This window comes from Cololabis saira, chromosome 24, assembly GCF_033807715.1.
Source record: "Cololabis saira isolate AMF1-May2022 chromosome 24, fColSai1.1, whole genome shotgun sequence".
NCBI classification, from domain to species: domain Eukaryota; kingdom Metazoa; phylum Chordata; class Actinopteri; order Beloniformes; family Belonidae; genus Cololabis; species Cololabis saira.
The window spans coordinates 10004950-10030367 of NC_084610.1; the positions used below are offsets into that span (position 1 = coordinate 10004950).

General features: G+C 45.0%; 1 protein-coding gene across 3 annotated transcripts in view; it reads right to left on the bottom strand.

Moving 5' to 3' along the window:
• Positions 1-1383: 1383 nt before the first annotated feature.
• The window catches only part of pard3ba (par-3 family cell polarity regulator beta a), a 136520-nt gene continuing 112485 nt past the window's right edge, over positions 1384-25418 (bottom strand). For all 3 annotated transcript variants that reach the window (XM_061715444.1, XM_061715445.1, XM_061715447.1), the window contains 2 exons: positions 12439-12515; positions 1384-2413 (listed from right to left, as the gene is read on the bottom strand). In XM_061715444.1, the coding sequence (XP_061571428.1) occupies positions 2023-2413; positions 12439-12515 (468 nt within the window). In that variant the 3' untranslated portion in view covers positions 1384-2022. The remainder of the gene's footprint in view (positions 2414-12438; positions 12516-25418) is intronic.

The following is a 25418-nucleotide window of genomic DNA, read 5'->3' on the forward strand; positions in this document are numbered from 1 at the left end:
TTTTACCCCATCAGCACCACAGAACAATCCGCAGCGCTGTGAGCTGTTATGATGCAGAGAATTGAACTCATTTTTTTCCACCACACACACTTTTGTTAAATCATTCACGACCAACGTTCCTGAAAACATTTACTAAAAGCTTTGCTGCATGCTATTATTGCAATGCGTTGCTTATCAGGGTATTATACTAACCTCAGCAGCACATTTCAGCGACTATTCTCTAATCTATTCTAGTAGCACACTGTGGCAAGAGATAACATAATATAAGAGCATCATTCACTGCGCTTTTTAGAGTTCCCTACTTGCATCACCATAAAATAAGGTGGTATTAGTATGTAGATATGTGACTAACACATGCAAAAGTCCCTAATTGGTTTTTAAAAATGAGAAATGGGACTGAAAGCCCTCTGCTACCAGGCTACGATGAGCTCTTAACACTTATATCCCATTTTAAAATCTGATTTATATGCACCCTTTTCTTGTTTTCGTGCGCTTGATTGGTTGACGATATCAGCAAGTGATTTCCTTCAGATTTGTAATCACAGTATGACTCTTTTTTTAATCCAGCTTTCATCTTCTCTGGTTTGTGAAAGGCATTGTGTCACCGCTCCCAAACGCAGCGCAGACACAGGCCCGCGTGATAATCAGCGTTTGTTTATGACTCCATCAGACAGACGAGACCTCCTCAGAAATAGGTTCGACGGGGGCATGTGCGCCGCCGCTCTAAGACGGGTTAAAAAAAGCCACTGATTAACATTTATCTGCCTCTGCTGGCTGGTTTTAGAAGTCTATTTGGGCTCAGACAGGGGAGGGGTCAAACCATCGCCGAGACTAGACAGATCAGCATATGCCTGCTCCCCATTGGCCTCCATGCTAATTAAACATTAACAGATTAAAAAGAAGAAAAAAAGGAAAAAAACCTTCTCCGCACACACAATTATACCCCGTATCGAGTCTAATTTCGCCAATCAGCGCCATCTTTACCTCCGAGAGCAAATTTGGTATTAATCATTTTCTAGTGGAGCTTTTCAAGCTTCTAATTGTTCAAGATGATTCAGTCATTATCAGAAAGCCGGCGACTTTTTATCAGTCATCTCACAGGGCAAATTTATCAAGAGATCCCGCTCGCAGGAGCCAAGTTGAACATTTTAATGAATTTTGAAAGCCATGACTCAGGATGTTGTCGTAGTTCGGCTGAATGTGTCGAAAACTAAGTGGCTGGATGAAACCAAAACAGACCTTTTAAATCTCAAAATATTTATTGCAAATTATTTATAGTAAAAAAACCATGCACTTGCTTGACAGCATGTTGGAATCAAACCCCCACTAACACTCTCAATGCAGTGAGACTTTATAGTATGACATAATTAAAGGATAAAATGCTTAATTTAGTTATTTATTAGCTGCACAGACCACGAGGAGTCACATAGCTTACCTTTACAACATGTAATGTTTGTGCAGATCAAAATGTTTACATCTTATTAGGAGCGCCACACAAATATCAATAATAAACTCATCTGTATTACATTTATTACACTCGACAAATGCACAGTAAATGTATAAGCCACATCCAAATAATCAAGGCAAAAATACAAAAAAGAAAAGACAATAAAGGCAGTGTGATGGCAGGAAGTCCACGCGACAAAACATCAAGGACTAAGAGACACGAGAAGGGGAGTTACTTCCTTTTCCTCTTTGTCCACTTCCTGTTTCTCTGTGTTAGTCGTCTAACCGGTCAAGGTGATCCCTCTTCATTTCCGTCGGTTTGTGCAAAAGTCTGCAATACTTTAATTGCTGGGATATACTTCATTTGGCACAAGGGTTACTCTACATATGTATGATCTAATTTGCTAAAGATCTTCATTTATTTCACTTCTAAATGATAAAATCTGCATCTGCAAATGTGTCAGAGCATCTCTACGATATGTGCACGCGGAAAGGAAATTAACTTTTATTCTTCTCGTTTATTAATTCTGTTAAATAACCTGCACACGTTGATTAAGTATTCCGTTTTTCTACTTCTTACACGGCACCTATGACGGGGTTCTTCCGCCTGGGCTCGGGCTTCTTGTCCTCCTGGTAGTGATCTCGGTAGCGCTCCCTGCCGTACCTGTCCGGGCTGGCCTGCCGGTAGCCGTCTCCCCTCCCCCTGACGGCCTCGTTGTAGTGCCGGGGCACGGAGGACGGGGGGACGTCTTGCCTGAGGGCGGCGCGGTGCGGCTGCTGCCCCGCGTGGGGAGAGGAGGGATAGTAGCGAGGGTTGCCCGGCCCCGCCTGGTACTGGCCGGACGACTGGGGCAGCGGCAGGCGGCCCGGGTGGCTGGAAGCGGCAGGGTCCTGGTGGTGGCCGGGGTAGGGGCCCGGCTCTCTGGCCCCCGGCCTGGAGTGGGTGGGGTAATCATACGGGTCCCTCCTGCAACAGAGAGATGATTGTCTAAGTAAGTAAGACTCACAATGACATTATTTAATGCTGGTTTAAACTGGTTTGGGGTTGAGGACGGGCCAGTAATGTGGCCCTCCCTCGTGGTAAGCCCCCTCTGTTATTCAGTTTACACGGCGAGGCTGTGGCCTTGGCAGGATCAAGCCGTGGGGGGAACGTGGATGGAGAGATGCCAAGAGATAACAGCAAATGCCTCGGTAAGCATATCTGGGGTCGTGAGTGTGGAGGAATGTGTGTGTGTGTGTGTGTGTGTGTGTGTGTGTGTGTGTGTGTGTGTGTGTGTGCGTCCCAGGGGTGGGCAGTAACGAGGTAGCCAGCTGAAGGCTCCAGTTCCCTCCTACTAGCCGCGGGTGATTAGGGACCAAACCTCTAGGGTAAGGGGACCCGTGGGGGGGGTTGGGGCTCGAGAAGGAAGAGAGGTGAGGAGAAAAGAAAAGAGGAGGCTGCTCAACTTTCATTCAAATGTTTTCCATCTTATGCGCTATTTCCAGTGGCGAGAGAGAAAACAACATGTAAAAGACCTGTGAACCTGGAGATCAAGTTATTACTGCAGCAAAACATCGCTCCGTCCTTCCTGCCTTTTGTTTTACATGACAAATTGACTAATACCACATACAGACCACATTCGGGGCGTGCTTTCATGTACTCCACCACATAATTGTGCAAGCGATGCCAGATAACCCTGCAATTATGCTTTTAGTGTCAGCAGACCTGTGTGAGGCCTCGGAAATGAGGTACGAGAGACATGACGTGATGCAGATAATTAGAACGCACTGTTTTAACCTCCAGTTTTGATGTATTAGCATTTATCGGGAAAAAATAAGACAATGTGCAGAACACAATGGCAATCAATCTACAGTCCAGCCTCCTGTATTCAGTCCCTGCAGCCCTGCTTTCTAATGACGTACTTAATGGTGCATTGGAGATGTGTTTCCCTCCCTTAGTACAATATTTGAATATTTAAACTGTGGTTTGGCATGAATTTGCTTAAATAAGCAAGACATTTCCTGAAATAAATAGTGCTTGATTAACATTTGAGGCAACAACAGGAAGATGGTGATTTAAGTGCATCTTAACCACAGTTTGGATGCGGCTTTATCGTCGGTGTGACCCTGAACCTTAATAACAACCGCCCGACGACAGGTCACGTGGCCGAGTGGCTGCACGTCAATCAGCATCTGGGACTAGCGGCGCTGATTTAGATGTTTACTTCCCACACTTCAACAATGGCTCCCACTGTAGCTATTATACGGAAGCCTTGAGCTTAGCCTTCCCCTTGTACTGTAATCAAATCCTGGCGTCTCCTCTGTCCAGTCCCCCGAGTGGAGCCCAGCACCTGTTGACTGGCCAATTAGGATGACTCACTCACCACAGATTAGGTAGCACACATCTCGTCTGCGGCTGTGTGTTTGTAGCCGGGCCTCGGCAACACATCTCTTGAGGATATTTGTCGACTGTGGTGATGTGAACTTTTATATATATATGTGTGTGTGTGTGTGTGTTGTGTGTCCTACTTAGGAGCACAGTGAGGTTTCTGTGGACTGGGAGGCCTGACCACCCAAACAGGATACACAGGTGGTCCCAACAATGAACAGCACAGCCTTGTCAGTCAGCAGAACAGGGAACACAGTTTCTCACACAAACACACACATTGCTATAGTGCCAATATTTGAGATGAGGGTGGGAAAAAAATGGGGTGGTGCAAGCGAGCAAAGACAAACGAAGAAAAAGAACACTAAGAATATAAGGTTTCATCTGAAATGAAGACGCGAGGAGGCAGAAGCAGATGTGAATTGTGGTGTGGGGAAAAAAAAAAAGAAAAGAAAAGAAATTCCTCCCTGGACAGCTCGGTGAGGAGGAGGTGAGACTGAAGTGGAAAGAGCACGAGAGAAAAAGAGAGGAGAAGGTCAACCTCCTCATTAATCCAGATTAAATGGTGAAGGCCACCAGGGGAGGCACCGAGAGGGAGAGAGAGAGGAATGGAGGGATACACAGTGAGATGTGGAGACACCTGGGTCTGCGGCCCCGCTCAGGGCCACCCAAACCGTCGGGGGGCCGTCTCTCATCAGAAGCTTAATTTTTGCCTTGATTTTCCGGGATATTCAATTTCCGCTTCCATGTTCATCTTTCTCCATCTCTTTTATGCTCCACTTCTTTCTCCATCACCTACGCTGCTTCTCTCCCTAATATCCATCCATTCCCACTTGCACTAATGGAAACCACTCCGGTATCTAATGCCTTCTTCCTCTGTGCATCTCAGCAGTTCTTCTTTTCTCATCTTCAGGATTGTGGCAAAGGTAATAATGAGCAGGAAGATAAATGTCAGTGTGAGGCAGCCTCACTAATATAGCATCCTGTTCACTAATGCAAGTTAAAAGCACAGGCGTATCTGTGTGTGTCCAGTGGAGCAGCTGGGGGATTATGGGGTGCACGGGCCTCGGTGACCCATCAGGACGTCCTCACGGCGGCCCCACACAGCTGGCTGCAGCCTGCTGGGGAGCTGGAGGGAAGCAGAAAGTGGACTTCTGGGAGTTTTTCCTGACAACTTGGCATCTCCTCCAACCCACGTCTGACTGGCACGCTCGCATTTTCAATAAATCATTCCCAGCTCGTCTCAGTGAGCCGAAAAGACAAGGGCGCGCGGTTGCATTTGGATATCTAAAACGTTAAAACGAGATCTCTGCTTGCATGTTAAACTTATATAACGACGTCCCCGCGCTACTTAGCATCCGACAATGACAGACGGAGGAAGATAAATAGGAGTGTGAAACACAATTGCACACGAGACATAGAAAGTAAATTAGAAGAGATGTGGCTTTTAAAAGCACTTTCCTCCAATCACAACGCGGGAAGGAAACATCACAACGTGCAAAGCCTCAGCGAAGTCTCCTTACTTCCTGATAACCGGGTAAACATTTCTTAGTCCCGATTTGCAACAAACATTCCTGCCGGATTAAAACGTTGTTCGCCGTCGGTAGTGACAACTACCAGGACGGCTAATCTAGTATAAAAGGAACATGTGACAGCGGAGACAAACGTTAGTAGGTGTGCTCTTATTCAGCTGTCAAGCACGCGCCGCACACACTTCCAGAGGTGTCAAAACCAAAAATGGAAGTAATTAAATCACATGTAAATGAGCGGTTTCTGTGGAAAATGTTCAAAACAAATAAATACGTCTGAACGGATGTCAAAAAAGGGGAAAATAGAGAGACTTAAGAGTTATTTAGGAATCTAATTATCATATTCCTCTGTATTATTATTTAATGCACTGTGATATTCTGATATAATGATTATTATTAAAGCTACAGCTTACAGATGGCGTATTAAAAAGTCAATTTTTAGTTTAACCTGAGCCCATTTATTATTCACAACCCGATGCTTTTCAGGCTTCCTTATCATGTAATTTATTTACTGCGTAAACCACTTTGGAAAACAGCAGCATGCTTATTCAATTTTCCAGCTGCTTTCTTTGAATCTGAGTCATTTGTGATTTGCAGCGGTCGTGGCGGAAAACGCGGGCTGAGTGAAGCCAGAAATCGAGATGCAGATGGAGAAATAAAAGCAAACAAACATAAAAAGCGAGGGCCGTGTTTAGCGAGAGCCAGGCAGAGAGATGGATGAGACTCTCTTCCGTCACTCACAGGTCTACATGGAGTAAGAGTGCAAGGTGTGATGGGAACCGCGGGGACCAACCAGAGTGGAAAGCTGTAATGACACGGCGTCTAATACATCTGACTCACACTCTGAGAACATCATCACCAAATACCGCACTCCCAGCAACCCTCTGAGAGCCAATGATAGACTGAATATTACAACCAGCGCATGTGAATATGTGTTGCTGGAGTGTGTGATTACACACCCGGCAGTGAAAGAAAAATGTGCCATCTGGGACCACGGGAGTGTGTGTGTGTCGCTGTTTAGGCCTAGCTTCCGCCTTATGACAGAGAAGAATGTGTGTACGGTGGTTATCCCGCACCTGCCCCGAGGAAACGGATGGAGGAAATTAGTAACCCCACACCCCGACTCTCGATTCCTCAATCAGGACCAACCCGACCCCCGCCGAGCCTCCCCCGGAGCCCCCAGTGCAGAACAGCTGGAAAACATCCATGTGTCTCCGTCAGACACACACACACACACCCCGACACACTCTGGGAGACAAACACATGGATTACATTTAAATTTAGCTTCATAAAAACAAACAAAAGAGAATTATTTCCAACTTACAGTATTTATATCCTGCATTTAACAAGGAATAAAACAGAGAAATGTCATTATTTTAGCATTATCCTTATGTAAGGACGTTGCTTCCCAAGCTGCACGCTACTGAGGGGATTTCATCACCTGCGGTACATAATTAAAAGATCCAGAGAGTCCAGAGCTACACTTGGGACGAGAGAGAAACAAATATTGAATGATCGTGATCCTGAGGCACCAGAGCAACCAAAACAGATGTGATGCTATAATGGAAATCAATGAAAACAACTCTCAGGGAGCACGGTCCCGCGCTGCACCAACACATGGAGGTTAAAACTCCACCATGCAATGAAAAAAAAACCTACAGAAATACCATTTTCTTTTTTTCTCATTACTTCAGCTCATTTCAGATGGATGGAGGTGGTCTGAAGCTACACATGCTGCTGTTCAGATGACTTCTTTTCAAGGGTGAGCACTGCTTATTTCAGCAAGATAATCTCATGCATGCATTACAACACAATGGCTCCAACAGGTCTGGCTGCTGAACTAATTGTGATATATATATATATATATATATATATATAAAAAACACACACACACACCATGATTAGTATTGGATACTGAGTGTCTGTCAAAAGCAAAGCCAATGAAAAAGTTTGAACCATCTTTTCAGTCAAACAAAAGGTTTAGATGAAATGCAAATAGATATATTTGCATATATTCACTCATTATACTTTAATTCTCCGTCTGTTATAGTTTCCAACTGTATGTATTCATCGGTTCTAGCTAATAAATTAAAGCCAGCGCTTGAATAGTTTCTCTAGTTTTAGGAAAATTATCTTCAATTATTGTTAAAGTTGCTCATTTTCAATATACAATGGAAAGTGTTTGGCTTGCCGATTTACTCGGAGTACGAGCCGTTCTCCAAATCCAACGTCGCTCACATAAACATCATCATAGCAGTAGCTGCTCTGTGCCAGACCGGGTCGGCTCTGCTGCAGAAACGCCGTCAGCCTCTCCGGTCCTGGCGGTCGAGGCGACTCTGAGAATCAGAGCGGCTTATGTCAACAACGGCGGTGAAATTGGCTCTCACCTTGATGCACATGTCTCATCTAAATAGGCCCATGTTTACACACTGTGCTACTATATGCAGATGGTGTGTACAGTATCAGTGAGAGCGTTGAGTTAGGAATGAGGAGGTGAGGAGAGATGGGGGGGGGCTGGTTTACAGATAACAGAGACATTCTTTTATTATCTCGATGATGTCACTCTTCAAACACATACCAATAACCATTTCCAGGCGTTTAGTCGTCTCTGCTCCGTAATTAAAACACACTCTTGTGCCATCAAAACTACAAGCGGAGAACTCAAGTGTGGAAGCTTACTTGTTGGACAGAGCAACGAGGAGGAGAACAGTCCTGTAACGGAGACGTGCCATGGGAACAGCGGTTGAGTAAGACATGATGATGGAAACAGATGGGAGGGTTTTTTTCCCCCACTAAATACAGACATTTTTCACCCTTCCCTGCACATATTCAATTTCTCACCAGTTCAGAATGAGTTCACTCCATGGCTACGGTATTCTATTTCTCTCGAAGCCGGAGGAAAAGGCAAACATTTGAAGTTGTGGAGACTGTTCATCCGTATTTGCCGACCGAATGTCAGGCAGACTGTTACATGACCGTCTCTGTTTTTCCTCGCCGGGCCCTCGTGGAGCGCCGAGGCCACAAAGAGTACGGCTCGTGTTTTATTTATAATGCGCTGATTTAATTTTGCCCGTACGTGGACCTGAGAGACAGCGGGGGCAGAGAGAGAGAGGGGGAAACAGCGATGGCGAAGACGGGACGCGAGAGACCGAGAGAGAGATAAACAGAAGTGACAGGGAAATGCAGACAGAAGGATTGATGGAATCAGAGGAAAGCAGGGCGAGAGGAGTTATTGTAAACAGGTAGAGCCGCCGGAGCCTCAGCTGTGCATGTGACAGAGCTGGTTAAAGCCCTTTCATTTCCTACTGCTGATTCCATTACTTTCTTCTGTGTCGGAGCACAAACAGAGTTAGCTGGACAAACACTGCTGCTTCTGAACAGCAAGGAGCTCCATTCTTCAGCACAAAAAAGGGAAGGCCTCGCAGGAAATCACACTCTCTCCTTTTTAAACAATAATGTGGGTCAAATCAACTTTTAAACCATTCACCCAGGATCCTGAGCCATTAGGAGTTGATATAAGGCAAAGACGGTAATTAAATGACTAACAGAGACAATAACTTTAACCACGTTGGACGAGCTCAAAGTGAGGCGTTGGACAGCTGGACGGCAGCGGGAGGGGAAGCACTTGATCACATATGACGCTGGGAGAAGCTGGCTTTAATAAAGACAGGTCAAGAGCAGCAACAATATCATCCCTCTGCTGACCGTGAAGAAGCCATATGAATTCATCGGCAGCCCCAAACTACAATATTACCGAGCCGTGATGACAACGCTGCTGTCCGACCGGCTGAGGTCGGGCTCAAACGCTCCGAGCTCATTTCCAGTCGCCAAAATAAGACTGAAGCAGAAATTACTGCATAACTGTAACAGATTGGGGTCTATTTATTTTCTTATTCCTACTGCATCTTCCTAGGTGTGTCCAGCCGGGCTTTGGCTCGTATCCTGGGACCCGGTAGGGAAAGGCAAGGCTTTTCAGGAGGCTCAGCTGAGTCCTTAAGGGACATTTCCCCACATACTTGTGGGTACTCAACATGCTTGAGGAGTTGCCCCTCTGCGTTTTTAAGAGGGGGCAGAACATGCTCGATGAGAGCTACTCCCAAAACAACGACCATAAGAGGCTCCTAAGGATGACTGAGGGTGAACGCACGTGCAGAAGGACTTCTGGAGGTGCTCACAAGTCCAACATTTCAACTGATTGCAAGTTCTGGCAGGATATTTGTCCCACACACACACACCTCGTGTCCCCCTTTCCCTTTCCCAGATGTGATGAGACCTTCACAAAGCCATGTAGTTCCCGATTGATGTCTCGAGCTCCGACTCCACGGCCATCAGCTGCACATTAATCAGCCAATTATCAACCCCAGCGAGTCCCGTTCCTGTGGCAACCTGACGGCTTAATCCAATCACCTTTAAGGGACGGGTCAAGGGTTGCTCTGATTGGATAACCAGGGGGCCGGGTCACTGCACCCGTGACCCGCTGCTTTGAATTGGTAATGACGTTAATATTCTCCATATGGCCTTGTGTGTGGAGCCTTTCTGGAGACGGAGGTGCACCCCCCGTTAATGGCCGCTGTGAACCCAAGTAGCAGCACCAGCCTCCCTGGGGCGAGTCTCTCAGCGCGGCTACTCCCAGCACTCTTTCCCATACTTGAGCCGCTCTCGCCGGCTGCTGCCGGGAATCCCTCCGCACCAAATCTGACGCTCAGGTCCATTTCTTTCCATCAGACCTTATAGTTCGGCATCCGGCCGTGCAGGTGGGAATAGCCAGACAGAACCTGAGGTAATCACTCCACGATTCAGCTGCCATAACGTTATGAGAAACATCAGCCACAACATTCTCTCTCCATCTATTTTATATATGAAACAGTCGGGGAGTCCCAGATGATATGTTCTCATATACTTTTTTTTCCTTTTTTTTTTTTAAATCATCTTTAAATATCAACTGAGGTGTGGGGATGTGTGAAAAAAAAGTGGACTCTTACAAGGATCTTTGACAATAAATCCAAGATGATATGTTTTATGAAGATGCAAAAAAGCCAGAAAAAAATGCAGAAAATGCAGTTTCATCAGATGATTAGGTCAGCTGATGATCCCTAATACAGCTAAATGTCAGTGTTGGTAGGTAACTGCCTTCATTAGAAAAATAATAATGACAAATTGGCAATTAGTAGCCCCGTCCTGGACGTAAAGTATTTAAATGTCTGCCTGAACACCTTGATTCAGCATCAGTTTCTCTCCCATCTTCTGACTCACACCTCGTCTCGGCTCTCCGCCTCGCTCCATATGCTCCCATCTGTGAGACGCTTTGCTACACTTCCTGTTCCATCCAACACACACACCTTCACTCCCACCCCTCCAGCTGCAACCCCAGCCGGCTCCACACAAAGGCAGGCCAAATGTATGCTAATGAGAGCCAGGCCAATGGTGGAGCCGCACTCGTTTTGAGAGGAAATGGCTTTCAATAATGGCGGCCCCCAGGGGGATTTTGCACAAAGTTCAGCACCACTTTGAAAAATGCATTCAATTCTCGGCTGTATATGCTCTCTCTTTTCCTCCTGTTTTTTCCCCCCCTCGCCATAAAAGACAAAAACAGACACACATATACCGGGAATGTACTTGCATCCCATCCTTCTCTCCCCTCTGTGTTTATATGAGCCAGAGTCGGAGGAGTTTTGGGGGGAACTGAGGAGAAGAATCGGAAACAAGAACACAAACACGTGAGTCTGAACCGTGTTCAAAGTCTAGCTGGCACCTCTCTGCCTTTTGTTGCTCTCGCGTTCACTTTTCTGTTCAGGCACATGTCCCAGCAGCATGCTACTTGTATAATATGCATTTCAAGTAGAAGATACCCTCCGAGTCTTGGGTCTAAAAATACTTCAAAGAGGAGAAGAACGATAACAACAGAAGCAACATTTGTTCGAATGATGAAGATGATCTGAGACTGACCCGTCATCTCCGATAGTTGATGGATGCAATTATCATTAATGTAATAGAAATACAAATGAAGCATCAACTGGAGTTGAATGATTTCCGGGTTTTATGATGATGAATTGATTATCTCTTAATTTCAGAGACCAGATGGAAACATGACTCCCCCACAACTCCAGATGAAGATCGGCGGATCGCTCGCTTTGACTGGCAAACAATAAAAAAGGCCAAAAGTTTACGATTTCCAGCGATCAAAACTGGAAATCAGTCAATCAAATCCCACTTTGACTGGCAGGATCAGCTGTTTCATGAATAGTTAGAGCAACAAATACATGATTGAATGAGTGGTTTTAGGAATGAAACACTTCTCCGAGTGCTTTGGTCGGAGTTGTCAAAGTTCATCCGCATCTCCTCCGGCCTTTCGTCCCCGTTTGAGTCCGTCTTCATAGTTACAGCTGACAAATTTGTCTGTGGCTGTTTCTTGGCCGTGTCCTGACTTCTCTTTCCTTTACCCCCCCCCCCTTGAGGCAGGCCTGGTGTCTGCGCTCTCTGGTGCCTGTCATATCAGGAGGGGCAATAACCCGTGAAATGACTGTTCTCTCTTTCTCCCACTCCTCCTCTCCGTCCCCGTATTCCCCTTCTCCTCTTCTCCTCCTCCTCTCACTTCCCTCGCACCTCGCCGCTCCACGCTCCACTTAGCTGTTGGGCCATGAAGATGCCATTTGCTCGGCATGTGCATACATACCATTACGCGCCAAAAGACGGCGAATACCCCCGTTTAGGCTGGACAGATGCACATGTGTCATGTAATCTGACATGAGCACGGTTAAAGAAACAGAGAATGTACAGTTCCACGAAACCCATACGTGAAGATGCACATCCATCATGCTACCAAACCCTCTTCTGTGTGTGTGTGTGTGAGAGAGTGATCGTCCTGCCTGCACCCTGCTCTCTGGAGAGCTGATCAGTCCTATTCCTGGGATGAGTAGACACTCCCAAGGCAAACACTCCAGATTTAATTATAAGCTCCAAAGAGGATTAGTCTGCGCTGCTTGTGTGTCTGTGTGTGTGAGTGCGGGAGACACAAAGGGAGGGAGTGGCGACAAGTTATCCCCTCATTTCCTTTTTTGAGGAATAAAACACATGCGGACACATATACGATGACCTCACCTGGGTTGCCCGGGGTGATGCCGATCTATCTGTTCATAATGGCGCTCAGGTCGAGATTCAGGTCCTCTGGGAGCAATCTGTGAGGAGACACAGCACATGCAATCTAAGTATTTACATTAAAAAGGTCTCCCGTTAGAGCAGTCATACCCTCTACCCAGATCTGCCTCGCTGGAAGTAGCAGGAGAGTAAATAATGATAATTAAAAAAAAATAAGCTGTTAAATGTCACACCGTCTCAAACATCACACTTTCAGTGGAAACAAAAAATTACGACACCTGGTGTGACATAAGCACATGAATCTCAGTACGAGGAACTGGACAAAGCCCACTGGTTGGGTTCGACGTCACAGACAGGTTTTTTTTTTTAATCAAGAGTGCTTTTGAGGCATATTCGTCTTACTGCACAGTACCATGTTTGTAGGAAATTACATTGCTCACTCAACCCCAGTTAATAAAAAAAATAGGCATACGGATAGATGAGGTACATAAAATTCATCCCCGCAGGGTTATCACGGATGTAAAATCTAGCTGTGGAGACTAAAACCTTATCTTTTGTCCGTACCAGGGTTTAAATAGGTTTATTTTTGCTGAAAGGTTGACATTTCGACATGGGGGTCAATGAAGACTCATTTTTGGAGTCGGCTCCTAGTGGTCAGTCTGAGAACTGCAGGTTTCTTCACATCCCGGATTGAGTCAGACTAGCTACATGGATGGTGAATCCAAAAAAAGAGAACCGTAGCCAAAACATGTGTTTGGTAATCAGAGCTAAAATATCTCTGATCAAAGCTGATTTAAATCTAGCGTATATTTGGTTCGATAAACCCATCTCAGCCGGGTGCCATGAGTGATGAACATTCATCCCTCTCAGACAATGTTGCACCGGTCTTGTGATGTATCTTTGCACCTTAAAACATAGAAAAATCAATAAAAACACTTGGTATGAGTCCATGGTTCTCTGTTGCCCCAACCTTTGCAATGGTGTTCTACGTGCTGGCGTCCACAGGGAAACGCCTGAGGATGGTGCAGATGGAAGCAGCGTGCCACATCACTCCTGCAGGCTCTCAGCTCCACTGACCAGCCACGGCTGTCACTAATACTTGGATGCACATCGAGTCCACAGCTATCTCAACTCCTTAGCACCTGCTCACTTCTCAGGCCCGTTATCCGGTACTGCCAAGCCAAATACAAGGCGTATCCGGATCCACAACGGTGAGACGAGCTACTTAATACTATCAGAACAGAAACATCCTTCTCTAGGTTCAAGAACCTCTTGAAGATTTATCTCCTTGGAGAACAACTGACACTTGTCCTCTTCTACTTGTACTCTGTCCTTGAAGTATGCCACCATTTCTGACTGAGAAGAAGCTTCAACACTATTATATACAGGACTGTCTCAGAAAATTAGAATATTGTGATAAAGTTCTTTATTTTCTGTAATGCAATTAAAAAAAACAGAAATGTCATACATTCTGGATTCATTACAAATCAACTGAAATATTGCAAGCCTTTTATTATTTTAATATTGCTGATTATGGCTTACAGCTTAAGAAAACTCAAATATCCTATCTCAAAATAGAATATCGTGAAAAAGTATACTGGTAGGGTATTCAACTAATCACTTGAATCGTCTAATTAACTTGAAACACCTGCAAGGGTTTCCTGAGCCTGGAAAAACACTGAGCTTGGTTCAGTAAACTAAATCACAAGTATGGGGAAGACTGCTGATCTGACTGCTGTCCAGAGGACCATCATTGAAACCCTCCATCAGGAGGGAGAAGACACAAAAAGACATTTCTCAAAGAGCAAGCTGTTCACAGAGTGCAGTTTCAAAGCACATCCACAAAAAGTCTGTTGGAAGGGGGAAATGTGGCAGGAAACGCTGCACAACCAAGAGAGATGACCGCAGCCTTAACAGCATTGTGAAGAAGAGTCGCTTCCAGAATTTGGGGGAGCTTCAAAGACAGTGGACGTATTCCCATGGTCAAGCCACTTCTGAACTCAAGACAACGGAAGAAGCGTCTGACTTGGGCTATGGAAAAGAATCACTGGACAGTTGCAGAGTGGTCCAAAGTCCTCTTTTCAGACGAAAGCAAGTTTTGTATTTCATTTGGAAGTCAAGGCACCAGAGTCTGGAGAAAGGCTGGAGAGGAGCAAAATCCAAGTTGCTTGAAATCCAGTGTGAAGTTCCCACAGTCAGCGATGGTTTGGGGAGCCATGTCAGCTGCTGGTGTTGGTCCACTGTGTTTCATCAAGTCCAGAGTAAATGCAGCTGTGCACCAAGAGATTTTAGAGCACTACATGCTTCCATCTAATGAAAAGCTCTATGGAGATGATGATTTCATTTTCCAGCATGATCTGGCACCTGCCCACAGTGCCAAAACCACAGGTAAATAGTGTACTGACCATGGCATTACTGTTCTCGATTGGCCTGCCAATTCCCCTGACCTGAACCCCATAGAGAATTTGTGGGGTATTGTGAAGAAGAAGCTGAAAGACACCAGACCCAACAATGAAAATGAGCTAAAGGCCGCTATTGAAGCATCCTGCGCATCCATAACACCTCAGCAATGCCACAGGCTGATTGCTGAGATGTTATGCCACGCCGCATTGATGCAGTAATCTGTGCAAAAGGATTCCCAACCAAGTACTGAGTGCATTAATGGACATTTTCAAATGTTTGATTTTGTTTTGCTGTTATAAATCTTTTTTTTTTACTTGGTCTGAGGAAATACTCTAATATTTTGAGATAGGATATTTGAGTTTTCTTAAGCTGTAAGCCATAATCAGCAATATTAAAATAATAAAAGGCTTGCAATATTTCAGTTGATTTGTAATGAATCCAGAATTTTTTAAATTGCATTACAGAAAATAAAGAACTTTATCACAATATTCAAATTTTCTGAGACAGTCCTGTACACGTACGTACACACACACACACACACAAACATATACACAAAAGTTTGGACACACTTCCCCATTTGTTTGAATGAGAAGATGTGTCCAAAATATTTATTTATTTTATTTATATATATATATATATATAAATATAAATAATATCATATACATACACACACAGATACCAAAAGCCCACAAGCAACTTTAATACAACTTAGAAGATATTTTCTCAAGTTTTTTAATTTCATCATCATCTATTCTCAGCATGAAACATGTAGAGGTAATATGAAGTGAAGGCTAACATGTAACATCACATTTAGTAGCGTAAAAATGGACATGGTCTCAGATTACAACGAGACAAAGGGGCTTAAACAAGCCGTCCCTGAGGGCAGGAGGAGGAGGTGCAGCCAGAAACAGAGATGGAGGACACACACAGCCTCCATTATCTATCATCTGGGTTCTGGGCTTCCACATACAAACACAGGCTGTTTACTCGATGGACATCTCTACTGTCTAACACATTATACACACTACGCAGTAAAACACTGCAGCATGTGTGCACGGGGAAGTAATCAGGGGTTAGACAGACACAATAATACGTTTGATGCATGCTATGAAATGATACAAAGCAGCCAACCGCGCACGTACGGCGTTTGATACCACCACGCTCACACCCACGCTCAAAACTAAATGATTCTCCACCAGACTAGTCTATTACTCCCCTCTGCTCGTATGTACGAGTTCAAACTCTGCATGTCAATGCAGCAGTGGCACATTACCAGGGATCATTAGCATGTCTGCGTAATGCGCGCAGCCCTAATGTCTCTGAATGGGAGCCAGGAAGTGAGAGCACATCAGAGCCGGGGCCGGGGCACGGCCGCCGCCTCGTTCAATGAAGTGTGTTTGTGCTGGTGCGCCCACGGTATATTTATGCTGACATTATGCTCCGAGGGGTGTGCATCTTTGTGTGCGGTTTTAATACGACGTTAGGAGGTGAATGCTCCGTCTTCAGATGGCAGTGGGTGTGTGCTCGATGGAGGCCATTATGCAAAGAGCTGCATAAAAGGAGCATTAGTCCCAGAGAGAAGCCGGGACCCAGGTGGAAGACCTTCTCCGTGTGTGTGTGCATATTTCAATGAGTGTTGAACATGGCATAATAAATCTTCTGAGTATGATGTCGCTGGGTAAAGATTGGAGGTAAAAGGAAGAAAATGATGAGGGGAGGAGGAAATGCATGTTTAGATAAAATGATTGAAATTCTTTGTGCATTGATTGTATTAACATAATAGCCTGCAGCCATAAGTCTGGATGACTCCTTTATTAACTCAAACACACACACACACGCACACACACACACACACACACACACACACACACACACACACACACACACATTATCGATGGATGTCATATGGATGCTTTCCATGCGGAAGCCCATTTCCCCTAAATTAGACAGTCGGCTTCAATGGCAAACGACGTGCCTTGAAACTCTGCTGCTGCTGCGTGCAAGTAAACAAACACGTGGAAACAAGTCTCACCATGGCAACCGGCAAAAACAGCCAGGATGAAATTCACCTCAGTTGGAGGGAAAGTGTAGCGGTCAAGCCTCGTCTTCAGAGCTCCAGGAGGAGAGAGAGCGAGTTCGTGTCCTCACCTTGAACCTGGTGACATCATGATGACTGCAGTCGGGGGTCTGTGTACTCTGTGTGTTTGGAAAGGCTGATATCTCTATCGGATACTGACTGACGGACATAATAAATGCACAAACATGATAGGGGACTTCCTGTTTGTCATTTGGTAAAACTCCAGATCTGAAATCTCCTTCACAGGTTCACATTCGTCTGCTTACATACCTTACAATCAGTAGCTTTGGCTGCTTTTAATCATTTCTCATCAAGGAAAATCAAATTAGTTTGAACATTTCTTTCCTCTAAAGTACATTATTGTGTCAAGTCATTGGATGCTCCGCGATTCACTGGTTGCCATGGCTTTGAAGGAATACTTGGCATGTGCGTATGAGCAAAATGACACTTTTCAATTTTTTCACATTAGAAAGCTCTTCCTTGTCAGCTCCAGATGAGATGCATTGAAACACACACTCACACACACACCACTCGGCTTTAGTAACACAGCTGTCGCATTCATCAGGAAGCATTGCCAGGGCTCAGGAAATGAATTTCTCGGAGCACTTTTGGCTGCGCCGTTAATTGCTGATGTTCATATATACAATAAGCGTCAAATGAGAGTCCAAATGCTTTGACACAATGCCGGAGCCGTGCTTTCTTCCTCTGACGGAGATGCTAAGATTTTCAGAGGCGCTTTACTCCATCTCCTTTCAAATGGCATAATTAGCCTCCTGTACTGCCATCCATCCTTTCCCTCCTCCCTCCATCCGTCTTGGATGCTAATTAAGCATATTCCTCAGCGTGGAGCCTCCGCCAGGCACCCTACGCCCACCTCCTGTTGGCAACCTCTCCCCCATGCCCTGCCACTGACTGGCACCAGGATGCACAAACTATTCAACATCTTTCCACTCGCTCTCTTTAAGAAAATAATAATAATGAGAGATTTTACAATCTGGAGATGGAATGAATGAGAGACAGACGAACAGAAGCGAGCTGACAGACAAACTGTAAATATTTGGCACGAGCACAGAGGAATGCAGAGCAACAAAGCAACTTGTGAGCTACAGCGACTCTAATTACTGCTGCCACCGTTTGAAATGCAGAAATATAGAAAGAACACGACAACATTTAATAGCTAGCGAGACACAGAGCTGCAGCATCAACAAGTTTCCAGCAAATGCCTCGAACATATCCAAGCGAGCTACATCTAATATCTTAGCCCTTCTCTCTTTCTTTCTCATAACAACAAACGAATGCTTTCTCATCTAAGAAAAATAAGCCAGAGCAAGCTTTTTCTATGTAATGTAGACATAACCGTGCATTTCTAATAATCCAGTGTGGATCGAGCGTGAGTAAAACTGAGACCCTTCTGCGCCTTCTAATCACATTAGTGACACGTCTCTTCAAAAGGAGACATATTAAGCCCTTTTAAGTTGAAACGATTTCCCAAAGTCTTCACGAAATGCCGGTGGCAAACTTTAAATCAAAATACCACGTGGATACAGAACCAAAGCTCCCTTTTCAACCAGGTCTTCACACCCCTGCTTACAGGAGCTGTTTCAGGGGAAAGAACCCGTCCCGGGTCCTGTTAGACCGGCTCATAGGCATTATGACCAGCCGCATTTATACTCACAAACCTAAAAGCAGCACTTTCCTGCTTGTCAAGTCGAACCCGTCGGCACACGAGATTATGTCGAATTAAGAGACTTTGTGTGTGTAGATCTCAAACAGGAGGTCGACTTGCCCTCCAGTGTACACTAAACACTCCCACACCTGGACCCGGCTTTCTCCGAGCTCGTTAGCAGCAGATGGTACACATAGACACGCGCACACAAACCCAGACAGACACGGGGGACCGAGGGTTACACACACTCTAAGTGGAATGCAGTCTATCGAGGTAATGGGCCAATCTGCCCGTAATCGTCCTCAGTGTTGGTGTTTGTTTAGGCCTCAACTTTTGACCTTTTTTTTTTACATTTACATACAATCGGGTTCATACTTCCGTGAGGTGTGCATTGTGGTTTAATCTCTCCATGTGAGGAGAATAGAGGAGAAGAAGGCTTTTTCCATTGGCTGCATAATGTTTTTACATTTACAATGCAAGGTAATTTGCTAAGGCTCCATCCTTTTATCTACCTGAATTAATTCTCTCTGGTTTAAACTGTTTACATAAACTGTAAATAAATTGAATGCGTTCACACGTATCAGAGGTAAGACACCGGGGGAAAAAAAATCCAATTTATCCAGTTTGTGAAAATGACTGATTTCACTGCTGCAAGTATAGAAAACAGCAAGCTGGTGTGTGGCTAACAAGAGCTAGTGTGATGGTGTTCGGTTAATGCAGCCGGGCTCATCTGAGGTTATCCAGACTGTAAACAGACTATTAAATGCCATGCTAATCTAACTGCTGATCAAGGGCCACCAAGCCAAACGAGCGACTTTGAAACCACGTCTGTCATTAGCAACATGCATCCTTAACCTGTTCCATGTGTGTCTGCATGTGTGGCCATGGCAGCGGCCATGGGGTGTTTAAAGAGGGGCCGTGTCCCTGTTCCCCTCTCCCTCTGTGGGTCTGTTTGTGTCCCTGCTGTTCACTGTAACAACATCCAAACACGCCTCGTGTGCCTCTCAGCTCCGAGGGAAATGCCACAGACGAGGTCATTTCCACTAGCATCACTCGGCTCGGTTTTAAGGGTTTTCCACAAGGTGATAGTACCGGTCTGTACTTGCTTTTTTTGCACCTATTTGGTTTCAACCAAGGTAGGTCCGGCTGAAAATACAACATCACCTCTAATTGGCCAGAAAGTAACATCTTTGATGAGTCTTGAGAGCAACTCCTTCTCATCCGCCATATTTAAAACCCAGCAACAGCAACTGCAATATATTTACTTTACAGCGGATATTGGCAACACGGAGGTCCAGACCGAGGCGAGGTGAGTTGAAAACCGTATAATGGAAAAGGTGCTAGAGTTTCAGTTCAAGAGTCACGGAACCCAAAGCATTGAAATGTTGCCAGTTTTTACAGTTTTGACACACACAAAAAAGCCTCACAAGGTTGATTTCCATCATATGTTTTTGGCAAAACAAATACTGCTCGAGGGCGCTTGGGCATGTTTCCATTGAGCGGTGCTGTGCAAATGAGCATAATTCTCTTAGACTCTCGTCATACGAGACTTTTATTGCGACTGCCGCCACCGCTGTTGCAAAAACAGTCCACTGAAAACGAAGGCAGCGGATGATCATTCAAATGGTCAAATGAGCGACTCAGTCACATCCAGTGATACTGGAGACATGCAAATGTGATAAAGGCGTTTCCATTACACGTTAGCGCTAAACTAAACTATCAACACGTCTGAAAAACCACCTCATGAAAGTGTGGAAGGGTTGTTGACAGTTACTTATTTATTTATTTTTTTAATTCTAGGTGTTTCCACTTCAGGTTTTTCTTTGCGATATCTAGGTTTTGCGGTAATGGAAACTCACTAAGAGAGCACCCCCTTCTCTAGAACTGCCAAGTCATGAGTTTGTGATCTTAAATGGTACCATCCTCTCCAGAGCATGTTTAACAGTCCACTGCCTCTGTTTTCTAGCCTCAGACTTCAATTTGCCGCCACTTCCAGCGATCCACCCTTTGATGAGTGAATCAAATGTCTCCAAATGTCATGAGGTTGATCTGTTTGACCCAAAGATGCTTTGATGCAACTGCAGCAGCTCCGAGTCAGCTGCACCGGCTTTAAAGGCTCAGCTCCCTCTGTTCTTGCACCGTTCTTTGTTAGTCAGCTTACAGCTGGTAGGGTGGCAATGTTATTCACGAGACTTAACTCGGATATAAAGCCCTTTGATGTCTTGAATGAGCTAACGAGGTGACATAAAGCATCTCCACTTCAGAGAGCACAGAAACAAGGACAATAACATATTGATCAGGGTGACTAGTGCTCTGCTAGTTATTGTGTTGCCTATTTCAAGTTGTTCATGGTGGCTCAGAGGAACCAACCACAACTCAGTGATAAGGCGTATTTCCTCTAGCGGGAGTTCAGGGTAAATCTGCCGGCGTGTTTCCACAACACTGTGGCCCCGCGCAAGAAGCTTTGACATGAAAATACCACCACCAACCACCAGGTGGCGATAATGTGCATTTTTTTGCAGGAGAAGACACGTAAACAACGGATGCTACTTGCTTTTTTTTTTTTTTTTTTTCTCAACATAACGCAATTGTAGCAATTGAGATTAAAAGAACCCTCCCGCCGGACCTCTATATTGGTGTTATATGACAGCAAAACATGAACCGGCTCATCGGTCCATCCATAGTTTTTTTCATGTAATCTCCAACTTCATCAAATGTACACAAACTGCTTAAATGATGTGTGGTCATGTGAGTTAAGGTCATGTGAGAGGGCTGAGCTTAATTTCCTGCTTTTTAAATAACCAATCAGCAGAGACCACCCACCAGGTAGCCCCTCTAGGCCGAAAACGGCCCTCTCCTACTCCTGGGCGTTTTTTTGGCCCCGTAAAGGTCCCTGAAGGCCACATTACAGGGGCTGCTCCTGTTCCGGCCCTGTAAAATCTACCCAGAACTCCCACTAGTGGAAACACACTTTTAGAAACAGAGATACAACCTCTACATAGAGGACACTTCATTTCATTTCTCTCTTGTAGTTTAACTACCATAGATGCCTCTTTCTCCGCAGACAGCAGTGCTTGCAGAAGCTTTCAGCCCCCTCAGCCGACGGGCCCGAGGGGCATCTTTGCCTAAAAGCTTGCTGCTGGCAGTGCTTTTCCTTATGAAGCATATTCAACTGAAGGAAACCTAGATTTTATGAAAACTTCTCCGTATGATGAAAACACATGTTTCATGTTCAAGTCAGTCTTGGTAAAGTGAAGCGAATTTTATATTTACTGTATGCAGAAAAACCTTCAAAAATGTGTCTTCCTGTCAAATAAGAAAAGATAAATCTCATACCAACTTGTTTGCAAAACTTGTGAACTTTGAGAATAATTAAAAAAGAGAGAGACTATAAGCTTAACTGAACAGTCCTCTTTTGGTAGGATGGATGAAGGGTGACCCCGACAAGAAACGAGACAAACAAGCAGCCGTCATGGCCCGGACCTCCTCGTCACAGATCCACACAGGGTGCAGCGAAGGGCTTTGAAGTGAAAAACGTGCAGGGGTAGGGACGAGAATGGGAGATTACTCTCAACTTGCAGACGGATCACACTCTGCAGTTTGCCCGTAGGCCAAAGACAAGCTGTGGGGATAAAGACAGACACCAAATAAGTCCCCGTAGGCCTTCCTGGGCCCAGATGGAGAGGTGCGCAGCATTGGAATGAAGTGACTTGAAACAAAAGGAGAAACGAATGGTGGAAGACTGTGAAGCCTTGGGGAAGAGCCGGAGAGACAAGGACAGAGGGAACGGCCGTGCGTGGAATCGCTCATTGTGGATTTGCAACGAAAGAAGGAGAAAGGTGCAACATACATGCGTGAAAACTTTGATAGCTGTGGGTGAGATGTTCACTTTCATAATCGGTTCCCAAGAGTGAGAGAAAGAGCAAATAACAGGCAGGACACTATAGAAACATTAACCGCTTCCACTGAAACAGGTATTTTTGGAGGCCAAGGTGAATTTTACATGTCTTCCGTCTCTGGTTTCATCAACCCAAAGGCAAAACACGTCATCCCCTCCTCCGTCTGTCCGTAAACATTACTGCATGTCCAGCAGATGGACGGTTTGAAGCTGCAAAAGTGGGCCCGGAAATTCCACTGAATATTTTATCTCTCTCTTTTTCCGTGAAGGAGCTACGACCGGAATCAGCCCCAGTTATTTCAGGCTGACAGAAGCTGCTGTTCTCCGTCAGAGAAGAAAGCTGACATATTGATGTGGGTTTAAAGGCTTTTCATGTGCAAACAATACCCAAACACTGCGAGGCAATTTCACTTGTTAAAGGAGGGAAATCAATTTGTTTAGAGAATATTCATGAGCAATCATTTCCCGATAATGCCTTACTTCTTTCAAGGTATTGGTGCAAGAAGCAATTACATTTGCAATGCAAAACATAGAATTATCTCACCTCACTGGAAAAGAATGAAATGAAGACTGAATACAAGACTAAATGCCCAATAAGTAGGGACAATCCCTGCAGAGGGACTTATACCTCATAATTATCACCTCGCCACCGACATTAACAGAGACTTTTCTCTCAGCCTGTTTTCCAGTGGTTGGTCAAACGGTAGCTTTCTAAGAGTTATTCTGGGGAGCTTGATCCCAGCGCCGACTTGTGCCGTGTAATTTTTATAAGCCACAACAGCAGCCTGCTCCGCCGAGTCCGGGACCAGCAGCCTTTTAATCAGCGCGCGCTCCACTGTTTGGGGAGTGTGCATCAGAGAAGTCTGCGGCGTGTGTTCAGAGGGCGATCTCGGGGAGGCAACCAGGATCAGGGGGCTGGATTTCTTGTAATGACTGAATTATGGGCTTTTTTTCTTAAAAAAGAAAAAAAAACGTTTGAGTGGGTATGAGCTGCCAGCACGGATTTGGCAGAAACCTCCCGCTGAGACATGAACTCTGAAAACAGCTTCGGTTTGGCCAAAGCTGAGGTTTGCAGCCCTTTGATGACTGAGCGACTTCATGTGTGTGAGTGTGTGTGTGTGTGTGTGTGTGTGTGTGTGTGTGTGTGTGTGTGTAGATGTTGCCTTTTCATGGTCAAATGTGTGTGTTCGTGGTGTGTTACCTCCTAAAAGTCTGTTATAAAATGTCCAAATATACGCGCCTGTTGGTTTGAACATGTGCATCGTGCGGTCCTCGATGGCTGCACAGGTGTGTTAGGAACTAAATAATACCCGTGAGAAAAACAGAAGGCCGGATTTTATTCAACTTGGTTGCTGAAACAAGAAATTTAAACATTTCTTTGGAGGATTTTGTGTATTTCTGTGTATATAATTGGAAAAAAGCAGGAAGGGCAGAGCAGTAGAAACGAGTGAGTGAGTCCGACCTCATTAAAATCATGCAGGTGCACCTCAATACATGCAAACGCATGCATGCATGCATGCAAGCAAGCAAGCGCACACACACACACACACACACACACACACACACACACACACAAACACACACACAAGGGGCATATGCTAACTTGATTAACAGTAACATTAGACTAACATTAGTGCTGCCTCCCTCAGAGAAACACCCTCAGAGCAGCTGCTCTCTTTCCCACCTTCTTCCTTATGCACAAACCTTCATCTCAGCCTCCCACTCACTCACTCCTTCCAGTTCCTCTTCTTTACAAATCAAGATTTTCAACATTCATTAGGAGAAGTTGCAAATGAACTGACCAGGATAGAGCAGAGGATGGAGAGATGGAAACATCTGGAGAAACGATGATGGATAAAACTAACGCCTTCATTGTTTTAGATGACAAACCATCTGGAGCCACAGTTCAGTTTCCCATGTTGGAAACACCCAGGAATACATAAACGGTTTAATCTGGTATCAGCTGATACCCAAAGCTCTTGGAGCTGGTATCAGAAAGATAATAACCCCCCCACCCCCCCCCCCCCCCCAAAAAAAAGAGGTATCTTTAGCAAAGACCCAAAGAAAGACCTTAGTCCAACTTCCTCCAGGTCATAAGGCTGATCCATTTGTTTGATTTCTGACAGCGTAGCCAGCAGGGAATTATAGGAACAATAACTTTTTAACTGCAGACAAACAACTCTCAGGCAGCAGTGCTATTAAATAATAAGATCTATGCACCCTGACAACAACTTCTGTTTCCAGCTCATATTTCACAGTTAATGCTTTTCTGCTTGGTTGTTTAAAAAACTGGGATGCAGGATGAGATATGTGTCCATCCTTGTGAATTAAAAGTAGACATGACAACACTCATTTGGAGCCTTGCTTAAATCTCCTGGGGTAATTCTGTGTATGTGTGTGTTTTGTTAAATCAGACTGCTTGGTGGCTCGCAGCCAATGTCACCATCAGCCAATGACGGAACCATACTGTTTACTGCTTTATCCCAAATGAAATGTTTTCATTGGCTGGAAGCCAGAACTTATGTTTTCCATTTATACAGAGAATATGCAACGGAAAGAGGCTCCCAAGTTGGGAGAGGATGGAAAATGAGTGTGGATTTTGAAGCTGTTGGATCTTTGGTGAGGAGCACGTTCAAGGAAACTCCACCAGAGCCGATATTTGATTCAGTTTTCAAGCCACGGAGACCAACTGAACTGCATTTCACCATCTGAAGGAAGCGCCATTGCTCTCAGTTCGTTTACTCTCTCATGCCAGTCAGTTCCTCCATCCATCTGTTTCCTCGTCCTGCCAATCCAGCTCCCACTTTCAGATGTGCCATTTCTTCCCGTTTTCCCCCCCGAAGCAGTGTTCCTCCATCCAGGTCCTCCAGACCCACCGCCCACATGAATGGATCATCATCAAGGTCCACACAAGTCACTCAACCACTCATTACTGTGAG